The 24789-nt window shown below is 42.9% G+C and overlaps 1 protein-coding gene across 1 annotated transcript in view; it reads right to left on the bottom strand.

Moving 5' to 3' along the window:
- shank1 (SH3 and multiple ankyrin repeat domains 1) overlaps positions 1 to 24789 on the bottom strand; it is a 91172-nt gene that overhangs the window by 33262 nt on the left and 33121 nt on the right. The window contains exons 3-14 of the mRNA XM_069675811.1: positions 16990 to 17193; positions 16444 to 16515; positions 16072 to 16180; positions 11164 to 11318; positions 9625 to 9792; positions 7161 to 7277; positions 6928 to 7005; positions 6338 to 6404; positions 5984 to 6153; positions 4015 to 4139; positions 3652 to 3800; positions 989 to 1102 (exon numbers count right to left, since the gene is read on the bottom strand). Coding sequence (XP_069531912.1) covers positions 989 to 1102; positions 3652 to 3800; positions 4015 to 4139; positions 5984 to 6153; positions 6338 to 6404; positions 6928 to 7005; positions 7161 to 7277; positions 9625 to 9792; positions 11164 to 11318; positions 16072 to 16180; positions 16444 to 16515; positions 16990 to 17193 — 1528 coding nt within the window. The remainder of the gene's footprint in view (positions 1 to 988; positions 1103 to 3651; positions 3801 to 4014; positions 4140 to 5983; positions 6154 to 6337; positions 6405 to 6927; positions 7006 to 7160; positions 7278 to 9624; positions 9793 to 11163; positions 11319 to 16071; positions 16181 to 16443; positions 16516 to 16989; positions 17194 to 24789) is intronic.

Here is a 24789-nt window from a genome sequence, read left to right as displayed (position 1 = left end):
TGATGGGACAAAACAAGTAATTTGAAGATATCAATTTAGCTTTTTGGAAAGCTCCATCAATGTTGTGATAGTAAAGTTATTTTCCATATTATTGCAGAAACAATGATTAAAATAATAGATAAATTAATCAATAAATACAGATGTACTGTTTTTTTTCGGAAGCCGTGAGCGGACACACATCTATACATTTTATTTACTCTGTTTTCCCGTGTTAACAAGTCATTTCCAGGTAGATTTCTCGAGATCTCGACTTATTTTTCTCGTTATCTCGGGATATTGAAGCTGGTTTTTGCAACTCTGGGGACACGAGGAATGATCATCGCGGTGCAGAGTTGTAATCTCGAGATAATGAGAAATAACTCAAGAAAACAACCTGAATTTACTCGTTATCACGGAAAATAAATAAAATGTATGGATGCATGTCCACTTAGGGCTTCCGTAGTTTTTGGACACCTAATGTGTCTTTTAAACTCTTAGTTTAAAACAAAATTTAGATACACTAGATTACAAATTTAAGATTTAAGTGAGAAGATCCAAAGCTCCAGCCTACAGCCTGTTAGCCTAGCTGAGCATAAATTCTGAAAACCTTGTTTAAAAAGGTGAAAAATCCTGCAAGCAGCATTTTTAGAGCTTATAAATTAATGAAGTAACGGCTTGAATGTTTCATTACTACAAAAACTGAAGAGTGAAAATGACACGTTGTGATTCCACAGGGGGGATTGTTCACTTGAATGTTTCATGGCACAGAGCTTTGACTTCCTGAAGTTTGTCATCAAAGTTAGCTGACAAGGCAACCAGCAGAGGTTTTAGGCATGTTCATATAATACCAAAAAACAAGCGTGCTTACTAATCATGTTTTTTGAGAAATTATAGGTAGATGAATAAAAAACTCCTTGGTAAAAGATTTTTTCCCACTGAAGTGATGCTGGGTGTTTTTCCAGGATGAGCCTGTGCGTGTGTGTGTTTGTCTGCGAGTGCTCATGATCACCTGATCGGTTGTCTTGGCTTCGAAGCATCACTTCCTCCACACAGTCGGAGGGGAACCAGCCTGTGCGACCCCTGACCGTCCCCTCCCAGTATCCGCCCTCGCCAACACTCAGCACTAGAGGGGGTGGCAGTAAATAGCAGCATGTCAGGAGGACAAGGAAGCACAACAAGCACAGAAACACACACACACAGAGACAGATATGAACACACACAAACAGACTACAACATTATACTGACGGGAAGGAAACATGTAGACGCACAAACAGACATGCAAACCTCCTTACTCACCAAGACATACATACCTGGCAACACCTTAGACTTACTCACAAACACACACATATTCATACCTGCAGACATTGAATACAAACACATGTAGAGACCGTACACGCATATTAGGACATTTATCAAACTCATCTGAAGACACTTGGCTTGGATTTGGCCTGGATGCTCATCTGTCTCTAGATCCCTTTTACACCTGGTGTTAACATGCTCATCCTAGCACATCCACATCTGCTAGCTTGCTGGGAGTAAGTTTAGAAGACTGATATCCCTCTCATATCTGTCTGTTTAATATAAAGACACAAGTGCAGCAGGTTAGCTTAGCTCAGCACAATGCTGGAAACGGCTAGCTTGGCTCTTGCTGAGATTTAAATAAGAAGACAGATTCCACTCTCATGTTTGTCTGTGTAATATAAGGTTACAACTGCAGCAGGTTAGCTTAGCTTAGCACATAACGGAAACAGCTAGCTTGGCTCTTGCTAAGACTGAGATGAGAAGCCTGATTCCACTCTCATGTCTGAACAGTAAATATTAAGGTTTTAGCTAGCAGCCAGCTAACCTTGGCATTAATATTACAGCTAGTTTGGTTCTGTCCAAAGGTAATAATAGACTTTTCTAAAGCACCTTTTAATAATCATTCATTGATTTTTAATCATATCATATTGTTACTGTTATAATCAAATGGGTTTTAATTTCCATCTTATTATTATTGGGGAACTCTTCCTGTTTTTTTTTCAAGCACTCGATGCATTAATTTTCGACGTTGGAAAGATCTTTAAAAAGGGGGTATTATGCTGTTCCACATTTTAAGACATATATAATGTTACAATGTTGGATGTCCAGACAAAACGTGGGTGAAGTTTCAAATCTGTAGGTAAAAGTATGTTGGAGTAATCCCCAGGCTTCTCAGCTCAGTCTGCTTTTTCTACACGCTGCACTTTGTGACGTCACAAAGTGCAGCGTGTAGAAAAAGCATCAGAAGAAAGGGGTTGGGTTTCTGAGGGACAGTGCCGACTGAGTTGTTTCAGGCATAGGCTGTATGAGGGCCTGCGTTTTTTTTAACTGTAAATTATGCTAAGCTACTCCACAGGTATCACAGAGTGAAATATGAAGCTTGAAATTAGCATAATACCCTCCCTTTAAGCTGCATTTCTTGTGTAAAGGTTGCTATACTAATAAAGTTTATTAAAAGGTAACAAAATCCATCTACTTAACCTTCTAGCGCACTATTCAACATATTATTATTATTGAATTATAGAAAAATGAATGAAAAATGCTCAAGAAGGCAGTTTGCGGTTTCACGAGGGGCTTGACAGATATGCAATATGAGGGACATTGTTGTTATTATTATTAAAGCTTTGTCAGACAGAAGTCCATCTGTCGTTTTTAAAGGGTTGTTAGTAACAACTATCCTTCCCAGTGCAGCCTTTCAGACTCAGTTAGCTCGTTTATTGTTTGCAGACTGTTTATGGATTAGATAGTTAAATCTCAACACTGTCATTAACAGTGTCCCCATAGAAAATCTGTACCAGAGCTCAAAAGAGGACAAACATTAACTTGCTGTAGTTAAGTGGGTATAAATATATGAATAAAATATTGCTAAGATTTATAGTTGATCAACTGCATACTCTGACACTGTTCCTAAAGCTTTTATGTCAATTAAGCGTCTGATTAAATTACATTTAATCAAACATCTGAGAGCTGCTAATGTAGCATCCTATGCCCTGTGAGTGCTCAATGTGGAAGGTGACACATTAGCCATAACACCTAAACAAGACGAAGGTTAAAGTGGTTTTGTGTTTGTTTAGGAGGACATTTTAGCATGGCGTCCTGGTCACTGGATATGTGCTGTGATGTCATGTAGATGGATGCCTGTGTGTTTGTGTGTGTGTTAAGCTGACTTTATCATTTAGCTAAATGGTGTTAGCTTAAAAGCTGCTAATTTAATCTCAGCTCTGAAATTGGTAAACCCCTGCAGTCAGCAGTTTACATTATATCAGGAACTATTTGGGGCAATGCCAGAGCCCCGACAGAGAGGCTCCACTGAACTGTACCGTTTGCTGTTTGAACATTTACATCTTTTGCGTCTCTGATGTCTTAAATGTGTCTTCAGATAATTGTTACAAACATTTGGATGTCAGAGCTGAATGTCTGATTTGTGTGGAGTTTCATTTCATACACCTTTTCTTGTTAAAGGGGCAGACACACCTCACACCTCTGTAGGTGCTGTTAATGAGCATCACTTTTGTGTCATGACAATCCTGTCATGTTAGTACCAGGTGTAAAGAGCATCACAGACACCAACTCCCAACCACACAGCCACTCTGAATTCACATGGCAGTCAAACATGCACACATTATGTCACGATAACACACATGTACTCACCTTTGACCCTGTCTCCCTTACTGAAGCTGATCTCTCGCTCTCCCTGGGCAGAGTGTGATCGGGTAGCTACAAAGACTCGTCCGGGGACGGCGCTGTAGAGGCGTCTCCGCTGGCCGGCGGTTTGTCCGGCTGTGCTCGCAGGGGCAGGCCTGGTGGGAGGAAGCAGGAGGTTGGAGGGTGAAGAGACTTTATCAACTTTAACATTAAACCAGATTCACAATTCTTTGGGACGCTGACTCATATAATTAACTATTAAACATTTTTAGGACTCTTTAAGGATCTGCAGATATCCAGCAGAGAGACTCTGACAGCCTGAATGTACCCACAATATTCTGTACTGTCCTGTCAGGCTTCTCCACTCACCCCTGTCTCCTCTGACTCTGCCTGCTGCGGTCCTCCTTGTCCCCGATCCTCCCTCTGGAGGGGGAGCGCGTTCTTGCACCTCTGGGACTGCTGGAGCTCCGCAGGGTGCCTGTATGCTTATAACCCTGTGAGAGACAGGAAAGAGAAGAGGGGAGGAACTTACTGAACACGGGAGGTTCGGATGCTTCATTGACTTATAGTTAACGTCTGTGTCTTCTTCTCTGTTGCTGTGACAACCTAACTTCTGACTGTCATATCTATTGCATCAATTATTAGAACTCTCTTCAGGTGTGTAACTGTGCCTTTAAGAGCACATAATGTTTACATAAAATAACATGTACATGTATGATCAAATGCACTTTATTACATGATGTTGTATGTTTATGGGTATGACTCAACATGACCATTAATCCTCAAGATGGTGTCGACGAGAGCCGGAGACTTCATCATACGATACATGTGCATGGACGGTTTATACAGAAGGCAAGATGTATGCTGCTGCAATGAGTACTGTTCACCACCAGAGGTTGATAAAGGTCACCCATTATATTGCATATTGTCACTTTAAATCTCATCACTTGCCTACAAGATGTTTGGATGCAGCCGTACAATGAATATAATTACAGTTTCTTTAAGCTGTCAAGTCCACAGATAATAATAATCTCCCCTCAGCTCATCTAATATTTCAACAATGCCACTCATGAGAAATCCAGAATCACAAGCCAGTTCAGAAGCAGCAAACATGAAGCACTATTATCTAGAAAAGCAGATTAAATATTTATAGTGGTCTCATACTAAGTGGATAAAACCTCCCACTCAGACTCTTCCTGTGTAGAAACAAAACAAGCGTCCCGTCACATCACATCAGCGGCTTTCAGGCAGCTTTTTTATTCATATAGCAGAAGAATCAATTTCTACCCTTTGAATTTAGAAGTGAGGATTGTAGTTACCTGTTGGCTTCCTGCAACTGTATTTTGCTTCACATTTATGTTTTTTTTTAGCATAATATAAGTAGAGTAAAATACAATCAATACCTTGTCAGATGACTTCTGATGGAGTCAGTTAAAGTCAGCAGCAGTTTACAACCTAGTGTCTGGAACAGCATGTTAATCACTTCTGTTATACATCAGTAATGTGTGTGGTTGTTAAGTGGAGAGTAACTCGAAATTGCTTTTAAAAGCTCTTACAAAAAAAACAAAACACTTACTCAATGGAGCACAAGGTGAGGTTGTTTTGTCAACTGCTGTTTTACAGTAATCTACTATGGCTGAACAAACAAAGAAAAGATTGATGACTGCCGATACAACTTCAAAAATAAGTGAAAATCCAAAGCCAGCCGAGGACGTCACACATGCAACACTGTCTGGATATCCGGGGAAGTGTGCTTCCGTAACCGTTTATCACCACAGGTGCTGCCAAAGAGAACGAAACTGAGATCTTCGAGATTATCACTTTAAATGTCAGTAACAATTTGGAACCTTAGTCTAAGCCAGCAGGGATGAGAAGTGCTAGATGTGTTCACAATCGCAAGTGCAGCCGCCATCCTCACAACAACCAGCGTTACTGTGGGCTGAGCTCAACTGCAGCACCAGGAGCTCGCAGGGACACAAACTCGACATGGCGAAAACAAATGGCAGGCTGTAATTTGTGTTTTGAATCTGTTTCAAATGAAATAAATTTAATTAGTGTTGAAATAACTGATAGCTACAGAAAACCTTTTTCCCTCTGGGATAGCCCCAAAAACAGGTGTCTTATTTTCCGGTGCGACTTATATTCCAGATTTAACTGTTTTCACACAAAAGTAAGTCGAACAATAGAACACACATCTGAATGTAGTTCATAGTATGTGATTTAGGACGCAGCCTGGCTGATAACTGGGGAGTATCATTCTTTTCAGAGGTCAAAAGATCCAGAACATTTACAAAAATCAACTCTGAGGTCACATTGTTTTCCTCTCTTTGTCTCTCACCTGCACAGAGACGATGTTGGTCCCCGGGGCGTTGGGCACGGCCATCCATTCTGGCAGGTTCATGCTGCTGTCGCTGTTGGCTCGGAGGAAGGGGTGAGGGTGGGGTATGGTCAGCGTGCGGGCGCTCTCCCGCCTCTGGGGGGCGTACTTTGGAGACTCCACGAAGGGAACTGAGAGAGGAAAAGGTGAGCGTACAACCTTTTTTTCCTTCTTTTACACATCCTCAACTCTGCATTATGTACTCATGCATCTGCTTCTTTTGTTTGTTGATTTAATCCCCAGTTTCCTCCCCGAGTGGATCGTTTTAGATCACTGAAGCTACAACTCCTTTATAAGCGACTTACAGCTACTTACCCACATCTGTATCTCGATGATTTTTGATTATTTCTCCCAGCTCAAAATGGCCGGACATGACAGCCACCTGATAGAAACACACACACACACAAAGATAAAATCATATGGCAATTTAATGCACAACATATAGGTGCATTAAATCCTTCTGCTCTTGGAATAACAGTTAGTTTTAAGGCTTTACTTTTAGTCAGGAGGAAAGAATCTGCAGCAACAACATCTGCATATTCTCATGTGACGACTTGTTTTGTATTCTTTCCACCTTTGCACTAATGCCTGTGATAAACTCCACAGGTCAGCACACAATCATGCAAACTTCACTGCTTCCTCTGTGCTGTCTCCTCTCTTATTTTCTGTCTCACGCACACACACACACACACGCCACAGACTGTCTCAGCTGGCTCTTTCTGCACTGACAGATTAAGAGGTCACACACAATCCTGCCACCTGGGACCTCTGTGTGCATAGCAGCACAATAATGGTTTAAAGTGAAATTAGGGCCCTGGCGCTTTCTGCTACGTTAAGTTAATAAGACACTAAACCATGCAAACACCCAACATGCGTAATTACCCAGCCAGGCAGTCAGCCATTACCTGAAAGGGGGTCTGCCCACTGTTGTTCTTTGTGTCTTTGCTTGCTCCCCTGTAGAGCAGAATTCGTGCACAGCTTTCCTGCAGCAAACATTGTGATTAACGTACATTAACATTAAAAATATAACGTGTATAATAACCGCTTAATGCATAATCGTGTAGTGCTTTTTGTTCAAAGATTTAAGGTGTTTAATCACAACATTTCTCTACTCTATGTAAGCAGGTATTTGGTCTACCTTGTTGTATAAAGCACAGATGTGCAAGGCAGTGTTTCCAGATGCATTCTGGGAGGAAGAATCCGCCCCATAGAAGAGGAGGTGCTCCAGATGCTGCGAGTTCCCGTTCTGACAGGCCTGAGCGGCGCAAAGAGCGAGAGAGAGAGGGCAGGAGGATGTGGAGAAGCACGGAGTTTAATAAGCAGGTAAAAAAAGACAAGATGTAGTGAAGAGCAGAACAGGAAGGATTTATGTGGCTGTTTAATAAAGAGAAGAGAGAGGCGGAGACGCAAACAAGGATGAAGAAGAGACGGTGACACAGACAGAGGAAGAAGGTGACTGTAATAAAGTGACACCACATTTCATTTACACCACCTCCAAACTCAGAGGGCGAGAACACAGTGAGGGACACCAGCCAGAGCCAATAATAACAATAATCCTAATAATCTGAGGATATCAAGTCAACAACTTAACACTGACGTAGATCTGATTTTAAAGTGTCAGGTAATCATGGCTCTCACAGCTCAACACTCTTGGAAGACTTTTTTAAAGAATGATTATTATAATTATACCTTTTAACTATTTGTAAGAAAACAATAGTGTAATTTAGGGCTGTGACGGGTCTGAATTATTGCAATGAAACACTAACGCCCCCGCGGTTACCCGCTGCTCCAGCCCGCCGCTCCAGCCCGCCGTCGATTTGAACCTTCTTCCGCACAAAAAGGAGCGATCATCGGCTGTCTGCTTCAGTTTAAATAAGATGATAAATATATAAAAAAGTGATTACTGTGTCACTGCTGCAAATAAGGCACGAGAGGAATGCTGCAGAAATGTATTGTGTAATCAATGTAGGCTTATTTTACCACATGAAACGCTCTCAGTGCGTCCCGTTTATTTCTAATGCAATAACTACACAAAGTGCATCTCTTGAACTTTAACAATGATGCACATGATTTCAGTTGTATAGTCAAAAACTGCAGTCCAATAAAATTAATAAAATGTATTTATTGATTAGATTCAATACGTGATAAATACCTACACACTAACCTGTTTTATTATCTGTGTTTTAGCTAAAAAACGGACTTGGCAGGAAATTCGGACCAAGCATAAAAATGTAATCCAGTGTCCATGTTGTGTCCTCATCGTTCTTTTACTGTATGGATGACCTGCTGGAATTTAAAGTGTTAATTTTACCTGACGCAAACAGGTAAAAACGAGAAGAGACTGGAGGGGAGGTCATATTACATTCATCACTGTAATTCATGTAACTGCACAGCTTCGTTCTGTGGCTGTGGACGTTACGGTTCCAGATGTTTCCGTACACATGTAACCTCAGCTGAGGATCTATATCACACGCGGAGAACATCAGCAGGGAATAATTAATGAAAGGACGGCGCTTTACAGCCGATATAAGGCGAAACTCTGAACATGACCTTGTCCCGACCAGGTTGGGTGTGAAGAGTAAGTTACCATGGTGATCTAGCCAGCTTAAAGGAGAGGCAGCTTCGTATATGTAAGACAATAAAAGCGGTGATGACGGTCACTGGGTCCACCTCGCAGTTGGCATCACATAACCAGGAGACTGGACTTTATCACTATATATAGAATAGAGAAAAGGGCCTCAAGGCTAAACAACTCTACCAGGATAGGGCCAACAACTTAAATATATAGTATAAGATTATTATTGGATGTAGTGGAAATTTTTATCCTGAAAAAATGTCTTTCAATCGCTGAATACTTTAATTTGAGAGGCCATGTGAAAATACAAATTTAAGGATATTAAGTATCAGTGCAATATAAGCTTATGGTGAATCCACTCCAGACAGTGTCAATGTCAAATATCCCACTCAGCACACACACACACACACACACACACACACACACACACACACACACACACACACACACACACACAGTATAAGAACAAGGCTCTGAGTGGCTGTGAGAGCTGATGAAGTGTGGGTGATCCCACTGAGACAAAGAGGCTGATACCTGTATTTTTTCTGTCCACTTCACTGCTGGAATATGAGGCCACAGAAGCAGGGTGGGTGAGAGGAAGGGTGAAGGGTGTCCGAGATAAAAGATGAGAGGTGGAGTGTTTCATGGCATGAATGGATTTGGGACGCACACACGCAGACACTGGAACACAGAGTAAACTAGTACATTACACATAGGATGCTTTCACACTTGTGCAACAGAATCCCCAAACATCCCAAGGCAGGGTTTGTTTTTTCTGGTGCTTTCAAACCACCTCCTTGAAATAGACACAAATTAGGCTGCTGACCCCGTTAGTCTGAAAGATTCTGCCCACAGGATGCTCTTACCGAAGTTTTGCTGTTGATTTAGTGCAGAATTAACTGTACAAACAGTTTCTGTATTTGCATTCATCTTCTCTTTATATTATCATCCGGCCCTTTAAAGACACACACACACACACACACACACACACACACACACACACACACACACACACACACACACGCACCTGATGTGTCTCGTCCCAGCCGTTCTCATCCCTGATGCCCAGCTTGGCGTGGTGGTAAAGGAGTGTTTCGCAGCAGGAGGTGTCTCCTCCTGTCAGCACAGTGTGGTAGAGCGGAGTTAGCCCTCGCCGGTCCTTGTAGTCCGGAGACGCTCCCAGAGACAGTAGGACCTGCGAAAAGTGTCAGCAGAAAATAGGGCCACTGTCAGACACCTGTAGCAATGATAGAGTATAATCACAGGTGTAAGTAACGAATTACAAGTACTCACGTTACTGTCATTGAGTAGCTTTTTCATGTACTTCAGTAATTTTACTTTTGCTTAAGTATGTTTTAAATGAATTAAAGTAATTCACTACATTTGTACATCCATCCGTTACTGAGTGAAATATTTATAATATTTATTTATTTATTTATTGTGAGCTAGAAAGAATTAGATTAAAGTGTCATGAATCGCGTCAAAACAGCAGTGCTGGTTGATTTCACCGAGTCTGCAGCAAAGAACAAGAGCTGGGCTGTGACTACTGGGGCCCGATGTATAACGGTAGTGACCCATGAATGGGACAGCAGAGAGTTAGGAGGAAACGCCACCTTTGACACAGACCGAAGGAAGTTTTTTTGTTTAACTGGAAACAGTTACATCGCTCTCTTCAAAGCCACCAGACTCCATTAACAAAAACAGTTATTTTACCTTGCAGAACACGGGAGTTGCTGATGGTCTACCGCTGCTTCGATTGTTTGTGTTGTTGTGTGGTGTTTAAAGGGTTAGTTCGGTTCTGAACTAACGTTTGTTACGATGTGTAACAAGGCAGCGGTAGACCAGTAAGTCCCGTGTTCTGCAAGGTTAAATTACTGTTTTTGTCAATGGAGTCTGGTGGCTATGAAGAGAGCGATCTAATGGCTGTTTCTGGTTAAACAAAGGATCTTACTCTTTGACAAAAGGTCCATCTCTCAACAACCAAAACATGTAAACACAGGGCCCCGGTTTGAAAATAACTAGCTATAACTATTTTATTTCATTTGTGATGTGTGAAATTTGTTTCTAAAAATCGGCAGGTTGGGAAAGTGACAAAGTAACTTTTACACTGAGAACTTTTTAAGTGAGCTACTTTTTACTTCTACTTGAGTAGAATATGTCAGTACTCTTTACACCTTTGAGTATAATAAAGGCATCTCTAATAGTGAGCGAACAACACAACAAAAAATGCAGCGAGAAAGAAAGTCTTAATGTGGTTTCCGATTTCAAGTCCAGGAATATTCATGGCATTTTAAATCAGGATGGGAGCGTACAGCCGAGGGTTCAGTGAGGTCATGCAGCACCTCGGGCTGCAGAGCTTTATGTTTTCAATCAGTCTGCAGCTGTAAATCTTTACGCAGTTTAGCAGCCGATTCCTTTCTGTGTGGGAAACACTGTCCCTGACAACGTAGCACATGCAATTATCTCCCTGTGAATGAGCTTCCCCTTCTTGCAGGGCAGTTTGGGAGCTGTAGTTCATGTAGTTTATGTGCATTCTGTATGTGGGTGGGTGCTGAATTTTCTTTACCAGTAGGGCTGTATGGCGGTGGCCTCGAACAGCCTTGTGTATCGGTGTGAGTCCATCTTTGGCGCGGAAGTCAATGTGAGCCCCTCCCTCCACCAGGACCCGGATGGACTCACCTCCACCCGGCTCGCACTGCACCGCCAGGGAGAGAGCAGTCTCTGACGGACACACAGAGGAAATCAAACACAGTGTTTAATGCTCGGGAGGATTGTTCTAGATTGTTTGCTCTTAGGGGAGCAGCTTAAATACTCCTCAATAATGAATTAAACTTTCTTCTGTCCTTGCTTTAAGGTTATGTTCTTGAACACCAGCAGCTTTGTCCTTCAGGTTGAACAAAGGGGAAACATTAAACAGAACACCTGTCAGGTGCACAGTGAGGGGAATCTTCCTGTAAACAAAAGTAATCTTTGAGGTAAACAAACACCTTCCTTCCACATTGTTAATATTCATGAGAACTAGCTTCTTCACAACCTGATCAAAAACTCCTCTTCCTTAAATAAGACAAGTTACCAAGACTCTTAGCTCGCAGCTCCTTCTTTATAAAACATGACTCTGACCAGCTTTATCATAACCTATGTCATGTTTTGAAGCTGCTGTTATCTCATCAGTATTTCAGTCAGACGACTCGTGTTTGAAATGTTTATTGCAGCAGCAGAACACTGTTTGAGTTTGGCGTCTAAGCTCTGACCTCAGCAGAGTTCTGAGGAGTGATGAGATAATATCTTCGCCGGAGCCTGCAGGTGGATGCTGTGGCTGAGACCGAGCGCAGTACAGCAGAGGCAGAGCAGAGGGAGAGGTGGCTTCAATAGGACGCCCAATTTGGAGGGTACTTTTGTCATGTGACTGTCGAAAGTAGGGCTGCACAATTAATCAAATATTAACCCTGATCATGATTTTTGGCTTTTAACGATTAAATAAACATGACTGACGGTGATATTGACGTTTAAAAATGCAAATTAAGCGCTCCCTAAACTTTAACTTTAAACTCCCTAAACAGCCACTCCCCCAGGGGGCGATAGAGAGGTTTTGGCTTCACTTTCGGGGGAGCTGGCATGTCATGTCACAACAGGGACACAACAACAAATCAAATGTCAGGAGCAGAAGACGAAGAGCTGGTCCCCCGAAACGGCTCGTCATCGATTGTTTGGAGGGATTCGGGTTTAAGGCAAAATAATATGCAAAGAGTGCATGAAACCTGTGTCTGTGCCGCAAAGCAACACAACTGACCAGTTGTTCAACCAGCTGAAAAAACAGCACAAAGTCCAGCACGAGAAGTGTATGAAGGCCAGGAGGAATAACGTGGCTACTCCCCGTCCTTCTCCAGCATCAAGTCAGACATCCATAACAGCGACGCTGCACAGTGCGTCACCCAATCTACCCAACTCCCAAAGACAGGCTGAAATTACCAATGATGCACTAATGCAAAGGTGCACCAAATCCAGGTAAAGTTATGATGATTTCAAGCTTCATATTTCACTCTGTGATGTGGCGTAGCTTAGCATAATTTACAGTTTAAAAAAACATTTTTCTCACACTGTTGCTCTGTGCAGGCCCTCATACAGCCTTTGCCTGAAACGACTCAGTCAGCTCTGTCCCTTTAAGAAACCCCGCCCCTAAGGAACCGCTTTCTTCTGATTGGCCAGCGTGTAGAAAAAACAGCCTGCAGACTGAGCTGAGAAGCCTGGGGATTACGCCAACATACTTTTAACTACAGATTTGAAACTTTTGTTTAGTTTGGACATCCAACACTGTAACATCATATATATTTAAATGTGAAACAGCATAATACCCCCTCTTTAAGTCTTAGTTTGATGCAAAATTTGTACATGAGTGGGAATGAAGCACAAAATGGATTATCATTTGGCCATAATCGTGCAGCCCTAATGTAAGTGTAAGTGTGTATAACAGTGCAGCTGGAGTTGACTGCCTGAAGTAGCTCGCAGGTGTCGCTCCATTTATCTACATGTATCTCTTTGCTCTTGACGGCTGTTGTAAAGATTAAAGTATCATTAAAGAGAGTTTTCACAGACTCAGGTGGGATTAAATCAGTTAGGTAACTGCTGTCCAGAATCCTGCAAAAGTGAAAATTCCCCTTTGCGAAAAATAAAAGCTTCTCTGGAGCTACCTCTAAAGATTGGTTTCACATCACACACGTAGCATTGTTAGCTTCCAGGTCCATGCTAACTAAATGTGTTTTGTCACTGATACATTACAGCTGACATCCAGTAAAACAGCAAATAAATTAAAAAATATATCAAAAAGTGCAAAGCTCTGTTACAATACTTCCAACCACACTTAACACACTTTAAAATCCTCAGCGAGAAAGTTCAATGACACCTCGAAGAATAAAAGCATTCACAGTGTTCCCAATAAAACAAGGTACAGAGCGCTGGCTGCCATGGCGACAAGAGATTTTGGCATAGAGGAAAACGGCGGAGGCTCTTTTATCTCCGAGCAGCTTCTGTAGATCTCTCGCTCAGATAATTTGGGGGAATGTTGTCGCTGCTTTTCCTCTGAAGTTGTCATGTCAGGACGACTCGGGGAATGCCCATTAAGCGGTTCCCTTGGCAGACATGGAAGTGAGCTCACAGTGACAGGAGCCATGCTGAATATGCTGGAATCATTTTATGTGCGATGAAAGACGCAGTGTGAGCTTCTGCTGGATGGGAAAGCAGGAGGAAAGAGTGTCAGAGAGACAAGCGAGGAAAAACGAGAGACGTTCTGATACCAGTCTTTTCTTTAATACCAATTCTCCCTGATACCGATACCGGCAAGTATCAGTCTGATTAGAGTTCGATCAAATGATACTATTAAATAGCTTTAGGCCTATACTACTTATCCTGTGTGGCAATACAAGTGATACCCAGTGTTTGGGGCAAAGCGATACAAAGTCTTCAGTTAGAGCACTCAGATTACTTTTGTGTTGTAACGAGTAATGTAGCGGAACTCAAGTAATCTGTTATTTAGTTACTTTTTCGAAAAAAGTAATCCGTTACTGGAAAACAAATTGCGGCATTTCCCTTTTCCTTTTGACGCCTCAAAAGAGGAAAAATCCCTGAAGCATTGTTTCTGTTTCTCTCATACTTCTTGGCAAGTAGCTGCGCACCAGCAGAAGATAAACATAGTTGTGTCAGTGTGCGTGCGTAGCTAGCGAACTCTTTATTTTTAATGTTTGGGCAAAAGGGACAAGAACAACATCGCTGTGAAATGTAAGTTGTGTGTGGAGGATAAGTGCCTGTCAGCTCTGACGTGCTCTACTTCAAATGTGATTAAGCTAAACTGCAGCTAAACACAGCTCCGCAACACTGGTGGGACTAAGAGCCTGTGTTGTATTGCTGTCATGCAAACAGCTGTGCCTTATACTGTATGCCTCTGTCCAGTTCACTGTCAAATTGTTTGCATAATAAAGAGCTGTAAAGGTTATGTTGTGTCTGTCATTCCTGCTATTAGGCTGCACTGTTACAGATTATAGGCCGTAAACTAGGCTGCAATGACGGTAGAGCCAATACATTCAAAGGTACAGTAGGCTATTCGCCGTCCTGACAATATAACTGACATGCATTAAGAACTACTACTACAACTAATATGCATATAATGTGCATTGCATGTAATGTGCATTACTTTTCTTAATGAGTGACGCAGTAACGTAACAAGCTTCTTTTTAATGGCAGTAATCTTATAACGTAACAAGTTACTTTTCAAAGTAAGAGATATCCCTGTACCCAAAGAAGAGCAGTTGCTACCTTGGTAGTGTCTCATGAGGATCCAAACAACGAATTAAAAATGCTGAAGCCTTGTGGAATTTTTCCTGCAGAACATACAGCCAAGCGTTACATGTCTGCTAACAACACACTGTTCTTGTTTGCTGGCGTCACATGATAAATCACCTGGAACAAGCTCTTATTCACTGCTTTATGAAATAGTTGACAGTGGCACACATAATAAATCTATAATTACGCAATATCAGTGGCATTTCTGATACTTGAACTAAAACTACTCTATTAAAAAGTGCAGTAATATTGACTTTCCCTGCACAGACTCAATACCTAAGAACCTAACATCCCTGAAGTAGCTGTCATATTGATACATCACAGTCACAAACGAAGAAAAAAACACTCAAAGCCATGAAAATACCATATTGTAATTTCTGCTTAAACCTAAGCTGAGTTAGTGATCTACCCTTGACTCCTCTGATTGTATCATCACATTTGTGCACAGAAACCAGGTTATAACATCAAACCCTGATGTCCAATGTCTACAATAACCAGCTCCAGTTTAATTTCCAGGTGTAAGCTGTGTACGCACTGTCTTTCCTATATGATTTCATAAGGAGCATGTAAGGAAAGGGGGGTTTATCAGGGCTCTCTGTTGCCCCCTGGTGTTACATGTTAGAAGTGTGTTTCACACCCGTGCTGACAGCCTGTGTTTAGTGTTTTGACACTTGCTCCCAGAGCGGCTGGAGTGACATCGTGCAGCATACACAAACTGTAAGTGAGCCGTCTGCTGCGCCCCCCTAAGCACTAACAGGATCGGAGAAAAGCCATCAAATTGTGAGCAGCACTGGCACAAACCATGGACCAAGTGTGAGGCCAACATAGTGCAGAGATGGTTTTTACAGGGAGTTTAAAGGTTGAGTTCATAGAGCTGAGTCACAGGTCACAGAGCTTGTATAACTGGCTGTAAATAAATAGAAATGAGCTGTAGGAAGGGGCATTTTTAAGGTTTGCACCTTCTATCTCTGTGGGCCACATCATGTGCAAAAGCCTTGGGAATATAATGATTTTGATGAGTAAAGTACTTTAAATACAAGAGTAATCTGTGTGTGTAATGGATGTTTTGGGAGATGATAGAAAGACTGGTTAGAGTTAGAAGAAGATGCTCAATGAGAGGAGGCTCTGTGTTTCTCCTTACCGCCCGTGTCAGAGTCCTGGTAGTTGGGATCGAGGCCTTTGTCTATAAACTTGATCATCTTGTCCACAGCGCTGGTTTGGATGTAATCCATAAATTTCTTCAGGCTGGCCTGCGTTCAGAGAGAAAAGTGCTGCTGTGAAGAACTCTGCATTAGGAATGCTGCATGTGCAAGTGGAGCAGTGTGCAGAAGAGTGCAGCTCAGGACAGTGCAGAGCAGCACATTACACCACAGTATACATATGCACACTCAGTGAAGCTCACGTGTACAGTGACAGTGTCATGCATGACGCACAGTATTTCGATTGACTCAACTTGTGCATTCATGACAGAAACATGCAGCTGATGCAGCTTCAGGACAGATGGGTTTCATACCTTAGTGTGCAGTTTGGCCAGTTGCTTCTCATCCAGATTGGTCTGCTTGTACACCCTGGTCTTGTATCGAAACTAAGACCCGCAGAAAAAGAGAAAGGAAACCAAGAGTTAATCCTAACACAGAGGAGCGTTTGTCCTTAATTCTCTTAGCTTCTGGCCTAGATCCACAAAATAGGGCCTCCAGATTTATTGTGCAGAGCAGCTTTATCTGGTGTCTTTTACAAACCCTCCTCCTCTACTTCACCGAAGACAAGAACAGTGAAAGAGAGGGCCCGGCGTTACAGCAGTTTAAAGGCGGTTTAGAGCCTCCGCTGGGTCATAATGTAGCATGAAAAGGAGGAAAGTGTACAGGCTGGATAAGAGATTAGCAGCTGTTGCTCTAAACAGAGCAGGGAAGCTGTGCAGTCCATCATAAACCAGGGCTTTTTATAACTATTTTTGTTTCATTTTGTCGGCCTCTCAGTTTCTTAATTCTATTTAAAACTTCTGTATTGTGAAGTTATGCATCCATAGTTGTGTCAAAGCAAGACAGGCATCTGATCGCACCTCCAAATATGGAACCCCTTTCTCAAAGGACTGTGGGTATTCTCTGAGCAGCCTCTCCTCCTCCAGGAACTTGGCATCATGGCCGTCGGTGGCGGGCTGGAAGAGGCCGTAGTTCAGAACGTCCCGCAGTGATTCGGTCAGGGAGCACAGCACCTGCTGCTTGGCCTTCCACACCGTGGCATCTGGGTTAAAGCGCAAACATTTCTGCAGACAGACAAGAGAAATAATTTGACAACATTAGCAGTAGTAAAAGTAATTCATTCATTCTGAAAGCAAGTCAATAAACTGAGTTACAAGAACGGATGTTGCAGATAATAAAGATGCAGTTAGTAAAGATTGTTTCCTTTTAAAAGTTGTACATTATTTTCAGAGCCTCTCCGTCCTCCTGAAACAAACAAGCTGTATTGCCATTCAAAGGTCCGACCTTAGCCACGATTGGCTGACAGTATTCGGAGTGACCGCGTAGCCCCTCCCCCACGACTGGCCGCACCGTCACTCCAAAGTTGTAGAAAAAATGGCTGCTCTAGTATCGGTTATTCAGCCTTATATGTACGAGCCAGAATCACCAGGAGGTATCGGATATCGTGACAACGACTTGAATACAAGCTAGTGCAAGAAGGCAGCCTGAGGTGAACAATGGTGAATGACGATTGGTCGATTTCAGCGAAAGCAAGGTTCTACGTGGAAACCTGCAGCTGTTCTGAACGGCCCGTTTCAGAGGCGACCTTTTTGTGCAGTTTTCACTTTGAACAATAGACACCCAAAAATTTGAAACCCATTCAGAATATGAGAATATCCATTTAAAAGATATGGCCGCTTTAAGCATATAATAATAATGATAAAGTTTTCATTCATAGGGAGCGCTGGTTTAGCTCAGTCATAGAGCAGGCGCCCCATGTACAGAGGCTACTGATCGCAGGCACGACTCCCGGTCTGCCGGTCATTTGGTGCATGTCGTCCCCCACTCTCTCCTCCCCAAGCTGCGTGTCTCTCTTCAGCTGTCCTATCCAATATAGACATGAGTACATAAGAAGCAAAGACAAATGTATTCCTACACTGAGAGCTTCTTCCAACACTTGTTCCATTAGAATAATTAGCAGCAGAAGATCTTAATTATGATAAATTATCATACATTTTTTTCCTGTCCCATGAAGCTCCGGACAGCTAGAGTCCATCCTTCGGGCCCTTGTAGAGGTCACCACTGTCGATCATCACCTCGATCCTGTGACAGTGGATGCTGTAACATGACACACTGAGTCTGTTCCCTGTCTGAACCAGCAGGGGGAGCCAGCGCCAGAGGAAAGCGGGTGATTCCCCGTGGCCTCGGTTAGCAGACAGGACATGAATGACAGTTTGGTGCAGCTCTGAGCGTCTCCTGTGAGGTCGGGCATGGCCGAATGCAGGCCGGCTCTGAGGCTCCGTCAGCAAAGTGGAACGTAAGTCACTACACAGATGGCTGACAGAAGGTTTTTGGCTGTGCCCTCTCTGCCTCCCCGCTCCCTCCCTCCCTCTCTCCCTCCTCCAGAGTTGGGTTAGTCTCTGACCTTGAGGCAGCAGCAGGATGATTGGCCCGTGCAGAGAACCGCCAGCTGCAAGGATGCCTGCCTTTTACTGCAATACTGCTTCTTCTAACGCAGAACATTGGCTCAGTCAGTGTCACTCATCTTAAACCTTTCACACACACACACACACACACACACACACACAGACAGCAGTTACTGTGTGTGTGTGAGAATGTGTCCTACAAAGCAGAGATAAAACCCTGCACGGCGGTTTAGTGCAGAGGAGTAACATAACGTTTTTTCTCCCTCTATTTTATCCACTGTGTCTCCGTTCGCGCACAGCCGATCCGGTCGCCACGGCAACCAGTTCATTAGTGGAGCAAGCTGCTTGTTGCCATAGAGACATCCCTGTGTTCCCTAGGAGATGTGGGGTACTGGGAGGGTGTGCATGTGAATGTGTGTGGTTTTTTTTGTGCGTGTGTGTGATTTTTTTTTGATGTGTGCGTTCGTGTGTGTGTGTGTGTGTGTGTGTGTGTGTGTGTGTGTGTGTGTGTGTGTGTGTGTCAGAGCAGCGTGGCGAAAGAGAGCAAAGTGGAAGGGAGGGGAACGTCTCAGACTTTGAGCGTGAGAGCGAAAGAGGATGAAAAGGTGTGTCTGCTTGTATTAGATTAGGTCTCACACACACACACACACACACACACAGATGCACTCATAAGCCTACACACTGCACTCAGAGTCACAATAAACCACACAAGCAAACACTCGAAAATGAATGAAAATCACAGCAGTGGAGGATAAAGGTTAACATTCAGGTATCAGGCTGCCGTCGACCTGTGTAATTATAAAACACTGATGATTATCATCACATAACGGAGACACACATTTGTGTAACAACTTTGCTTTTGGCCAAAGAAGCTTCTGAGAGTTTCCCCGAGGCGGCCATGCTGCTTATTGATCTGTGTACCTCCAGGAATCTAATCAATCCTCCGGCTTCTTATCGGTCAGCCAATTAGGCTCCTCACAGACTCCTCCTCCTCCTCCGTCCTCCCTATCAGGCCTTTAAAGTGCAACTCAGCTCTGTACAGTTTATGCAGCTAATAAAGCAAAGCCTACACACTTTGTGACTACAGAGCCATGCTCTTAATAAAGCAGTGAGCTCTGCAACTTTAAATAAAACCCTCTAATTTGGGCGTTTGTGGCGCCCTCTTGTGGTCAGGAAGCTCTGTTCTTAAATGACACTGAATGGCTATTGAGTGGTAGTTTGGAGAGTGACTATGTACAATGGAAATATGTTTTTTCTTCCAAGTATTTTGGCAATTCAGTGCTCATTGTCTTAAATAACAACAAGTGCTAGCAACTAGTGCTAACTGTACTCCAGGTTAAAGAGGTACTAGATAATTTCCTTAAATCAAAGTACCACTGAAGAAAAACTCGACAGTCCTACATTAAAAATGCAGCTTAAGAGGAAGAAACAGAGAGAGGCTTCCTGTATGGCTTTATTATACTGCCTATACCAAGAGATAAATCTGAAGGGGTTGTGAGATAACAGATTGGGCAGGAACAAGAAAGAGAAAATCTGTCCTCCATGTTTAAACTTGATTTAAAATCTTAATCTGAAAAGTAGCTTTCCTCTAACTCCGTAATATAGAAATATTGGTGTAAAAAGTACAACGTATCCCTCTGAAGTGTGCAGGTGTTTCTCGACTCCCCCACAGCTCAGCCGCTCGTTCCTGAGCATGAACACAGTTTGGTTTCTGGAGGCATTTGTCGCTCAGCAGGCTTCATGCTTCTCCATCTGATCGCTTGTAATGAAACACAAGCGACTAAAGAGTTTATGCTCTCAATAGAAAGTCAGACCTTCTATTCATTTTGGAGTACTGACATCATGTATGATCATATTTATTCTTTACTGACAAAGTACTACTTAATAATGCTCCTAGATAAGGCGTTTACATGCTATAATATCCTATGTTCACTCCATACATGTACACATTCATGTCAACCAATTATGATTCTTCACTTGGAGGAGACAATCGTGTTAACCTTTACATAAGTTTATTACTACAATACAAAATCAAGCTGCTTCAAATGCTGTCCTTTTGACTGCACTACATGTATCTGACAGGTCGAGTTGCATAGTATGAATTTGCATAACATAAAGCAGAGCAGCCTCTTGTGTTGGTCTGAAGCAGACGTTCACAGATATGAAACTTTAATGTCTGTAGTGATTGTTTTTGTTACGTCTCCTCTCGCCGTTCCTCCTCTACTCTGCTAATCAGGAACAGATCGCCTGCAGGAGCCGGATTGGTCAACAGAGCTCTCAATCATCCCTCATTTAACGTGCATGCTGTAGTAGTGTAGTTAATTCACACTCCATGTGTGCCTATTCACTGATTGGGTAATCCCAGCTACAGGTACATTCCTGAAACTTGATGAGCCCGACAGTGGTTGCATTTATGTTGCAGTTTTTAAAAGTTCTGTAGAGGGAATATTTCCTCCTTACGCACTGTCACCATTTTGGTTGACTATTATACTGTTGTGTTTTGTGAAGTTGACATACTGTGGTGTTACGTTCGGTCTCAGGGCCAAACTGCACCTTTTTTCTTTAAATAAATAGAAGGAGTTGGAGGTAATTTGCGTTCCGATTTGTCACTAAGGTGGTGGTGGTGGGTGCTGAAGCGAGACCAGTTGAGAAACACTATTAAACTACATAAGAGGATATGGAGTCATTAAAGCTGCACTTTAATTACGTACAAAGGGAAAATATTAAATACACATTAGGGCTGCACAATTAGTCGAACATGAGTCCCAACCACGATTTTGGCTTCTCACGATTCAATAATTGATATTGACGTTTAAAATGCTCCGTAGAAAACTCAAATCAAATCAAGCGCTCCCTAAACTAACAGCCGCTCCACCAGGGGGCGATTGAGGCGTTTTGGCTTCACTTTTGGGGGAGCAGCGGGAGAGCGAAGACGAAGAGCTGGTACCCCGAAACGGCTCGTCATTGGATGTTTGGATGTATTTTGGGCAAGTGATGTTTGCGTCGCAAAGCAACACGACCGACTTAATCAACCACCTGAAAAAGCACCACTACTCCCCGTTCTAATCCAGCGTCACTCAGACACGAGGATTCTGCAAACGCCCCATCATACACATGCAGCGCCTGTCACAGCTTTTATGTCACTTGTAACTTTTCTATCGTTTTCGGTCTTACATTCGACACAGCTTCTGTCTCTCTGGTGCTTTTTATCTTTATGCAGACCAAAAAATTCTGTCTTGCCTCCTAAAGCTGTGATCACACTTTCCCACTCACACACGCCCACTCACACTGTCCGTGCTGCTCTTCATCTTCCCCTGCCTATCTCTATATCTTATTCTCTCCCTCCTCCTCCTCCTCCTCCCCTCTCTCTCTCTTTCTCTCTGTCTCTGAAACGACTCTGTCACTTATCTATGCAGAAATAAGAGCCGCTTAAAGTCCCCTCTTTCTCTCTGTCTAGCTCTCTCTATCTCTGTCCCTCTGGCCTTTTTCTGCAGGCCAAGTGTGTGGGGACTCGCAGCCTTTAATTAGCTCTATAGGGAAATAACCCCCCACCAAACACACACACTCACATGCCAGCCGTGTCGCCATTTAAGTCATCTTCCTCTCCATATCTGGCTCTCTTTCTCTCTCTCAGCCACTCCATCCTCCCCCTTCCTCTCTCAGAAGAAGACACAATTAAATTCTTTTAAGCATTCCTGTCATCCCCTCTCTGCCTCTCCTCTCTGTCCGTTGTCTCCCCCGTCTTCCTCACACTTCCCTCTCTATTATTTTAGCCCCTGTGCTCACCTCTGGGGCTCACCCTTTCATTAACATACAACCTCTGTACAGCGTGGAGGACACCGTGTCATGTAGTCTGAAAAGTTCACATTTCTTAACGAGGAGCCGAGCGTGTCTTTGCGTGTATGCGCGAGTGTATATTTCAGTGTTTGTCAGGCCAAATCCTGCCTGAGGGGCGGCTGCGTACAAACTTTCTAAGACTTCAGCTCGAGTCAGACAGCGGAGAAACACTCATTTGTTTCACACTGTTAATGCACTCGCTTGGCTAATTCCCTCGCTCCTGCGTGTGCGCGAGTCTGCTGATGGAACAGAACTGCCTCCTTTGACCTCCTGCGGGGACACGATCATATCAACAACTGGTGTCACGAAGATCTGACTGAGGCTGTGCACACAAGTGAGTTAATAGCTCCGCCACCAGCGGAAGAGGAAGGATCAGTGCAGAGTACAAACGTCCGCAGGCACAGCTAACTCAGACATGCCCCTCGTCAATGTCGCTGCACAGATGTCACATGTGGGTTTTCTTATAGAAATACCAGAATCTGAAACTTCCTGTGAAAACAGCAACTTCTACAGTCAAAAGTAGCTCATTTTTATCTAAAAAAAAGAAGACAAAGTGCCAGGATGTGGAAATATTTGCATGATTAATCAGTTATATTCCATTATGTGATGCTTTAAGGCACAACTATTGCATTGATAATAATTATTAGGCTACAAAATACATGAATTTGCCACATAAAACATGTTTAAACCACGCTCACGTTGGGTCTCCAACCAGAGACAGATCATTTCTGAGGTTGAACAAATGAAGCTACAGACAGATGATTATATTCCCGTATGTACAGCCCAGTGTGTAAACTAGCAGCTGAGTCAATGTAAACCAACCAGCACGTTAGCTGCTAACGAGCCTCTTTAAGTGAGCCAACTTAACAATGTCTTCACAGCATACGGTGTGTCCAAAACGCATACTATCATACTAATCACATTAACCGTGACGTAAAATTGAGTATGTCATGCGTTCCCATCTCATAGTATGCAATTTTGGGTATGCGAGAAATGCCCGGATGTATACTAGATCGGCCCGGATATTTGAGTATGAGACGGGAGCTCACTGGTTGTACTCAACCGCCCCAAAATGTAAACGATCAAGTCACGTGATACGGAGAAGACGGCTCTGAGTATGATGCCAACGGCATCCTAATAGTCAGGTTAGTAGGCAGTATGCAGTACATACTGTTTGTAGTATGTAGTAGGCAGTACGTTAGTATGCAGTTTTGGACACAGCAATAGACTGTATAAAAAGATGGCCGACATGACAGCCCCATAAAAGTGAAGCCAAACCCTCTCTATCGCCCCCTGCTGAGTGGCTGCAGTATAGCTCATAAAGCCCGCCTCCTCCATGTTAACAGATGGGACATGAGTCAAACTATAAAATCAAAATACAAGTCAAATAAATTTTCACACATCTCACACATTGTTTCTGTCATTATAGTTAGTTCTTATCATGCTGGTTTACATCCAAGTGTTCATTTTTATGACAAGTTCATTTTTAATAAGTAATTTGATGCTGTAAAAATGATGATTGACAACTCTGTTGACCAATATGGCTCCTGTAGCCGATCTGTTCCGGATTAGCAGAGTAGAGGAGGAACGGCGAGAGGAGACTACAGTCATTGAAGTTTCCATATCTGTGAGCGTCTGGTTCAGACCAGCACAAGAAGCTGTTAAATATGACGCGTTTTGTCGGTAAGTTAAGTGTGTGTTTTGGTTAGCGGAAGTGGCTACGGTGGCTCCACTCACCAATCTGTACTGCGCAACTCCAAAAAACGTCACACCTCGTCACGGGGCTATTTCGGCATCAATTTCGTACAATGAGAGCAGATGGAGACGCGTTGTCCATCTATATATACAGTCATTGGTCACCTACATTGCTGCCGTCGTGTGCAAACTTACATTTTAGGATTTTTTACACATTACTTTATTTCAACATTAAACTCACCTAATGAGATGTGTGGGCAGTATGCATAAAGCAGAGCAAGCCCATTCTTAATGTTGGAGACATCCGCTCGGAGATCATCCTCCAGGTTTAGTCACGATCTGTATTTATTTTTCCTATTAGTGCTGAGAAAGTCTTTTCGCATAAGTATCAAGCACCTCCCCCCGGGGGGTCCCGACCCCCACTTCTGGAACCACTGATTTAGTCTATAAATCTAGTCTACATTCAGATAAAAATCTACTTTAGAGAGTAGAGATTATGTATTACAGCATTTTAATCACATTAATTCAATGCAAAACAGGTCACTATAGTAATACAGTCATCATAAAGCTGCTGAGAGAAAGGCTACATATCACTCAGACTTCTAAAAACAAGTGCAGCTCTCTTTCTGGGCGTCGTTGACCTTAAAATCACCAGAGTGCTTCTCACTGGGCACTCCGAGGGTTGTGTAAGTGTTCTGTAACACAGTTTCGGTTCAGCGAAAG

Source organism: Semicossyphus pulcher, unplaced genomic scaffold, assembly GCF_022749685.1.
Source record: "Semicossyphus pulcher isolate SPU_LCO1_2020_fin unplaced genomic scaffold, fSemPul1.0.p SCAF_25, whole genome shotgun sequence".
NCBI classification, from domain to species: Eukaryota; Metazoa; Chordata; class Actinopteri; order Labriformes; family Labridae; genus Semicossyphus; species Semicossyphus pulcher.
This window is presented reverse-complemented; position numbering and strand designations above follow the sequence as displayed.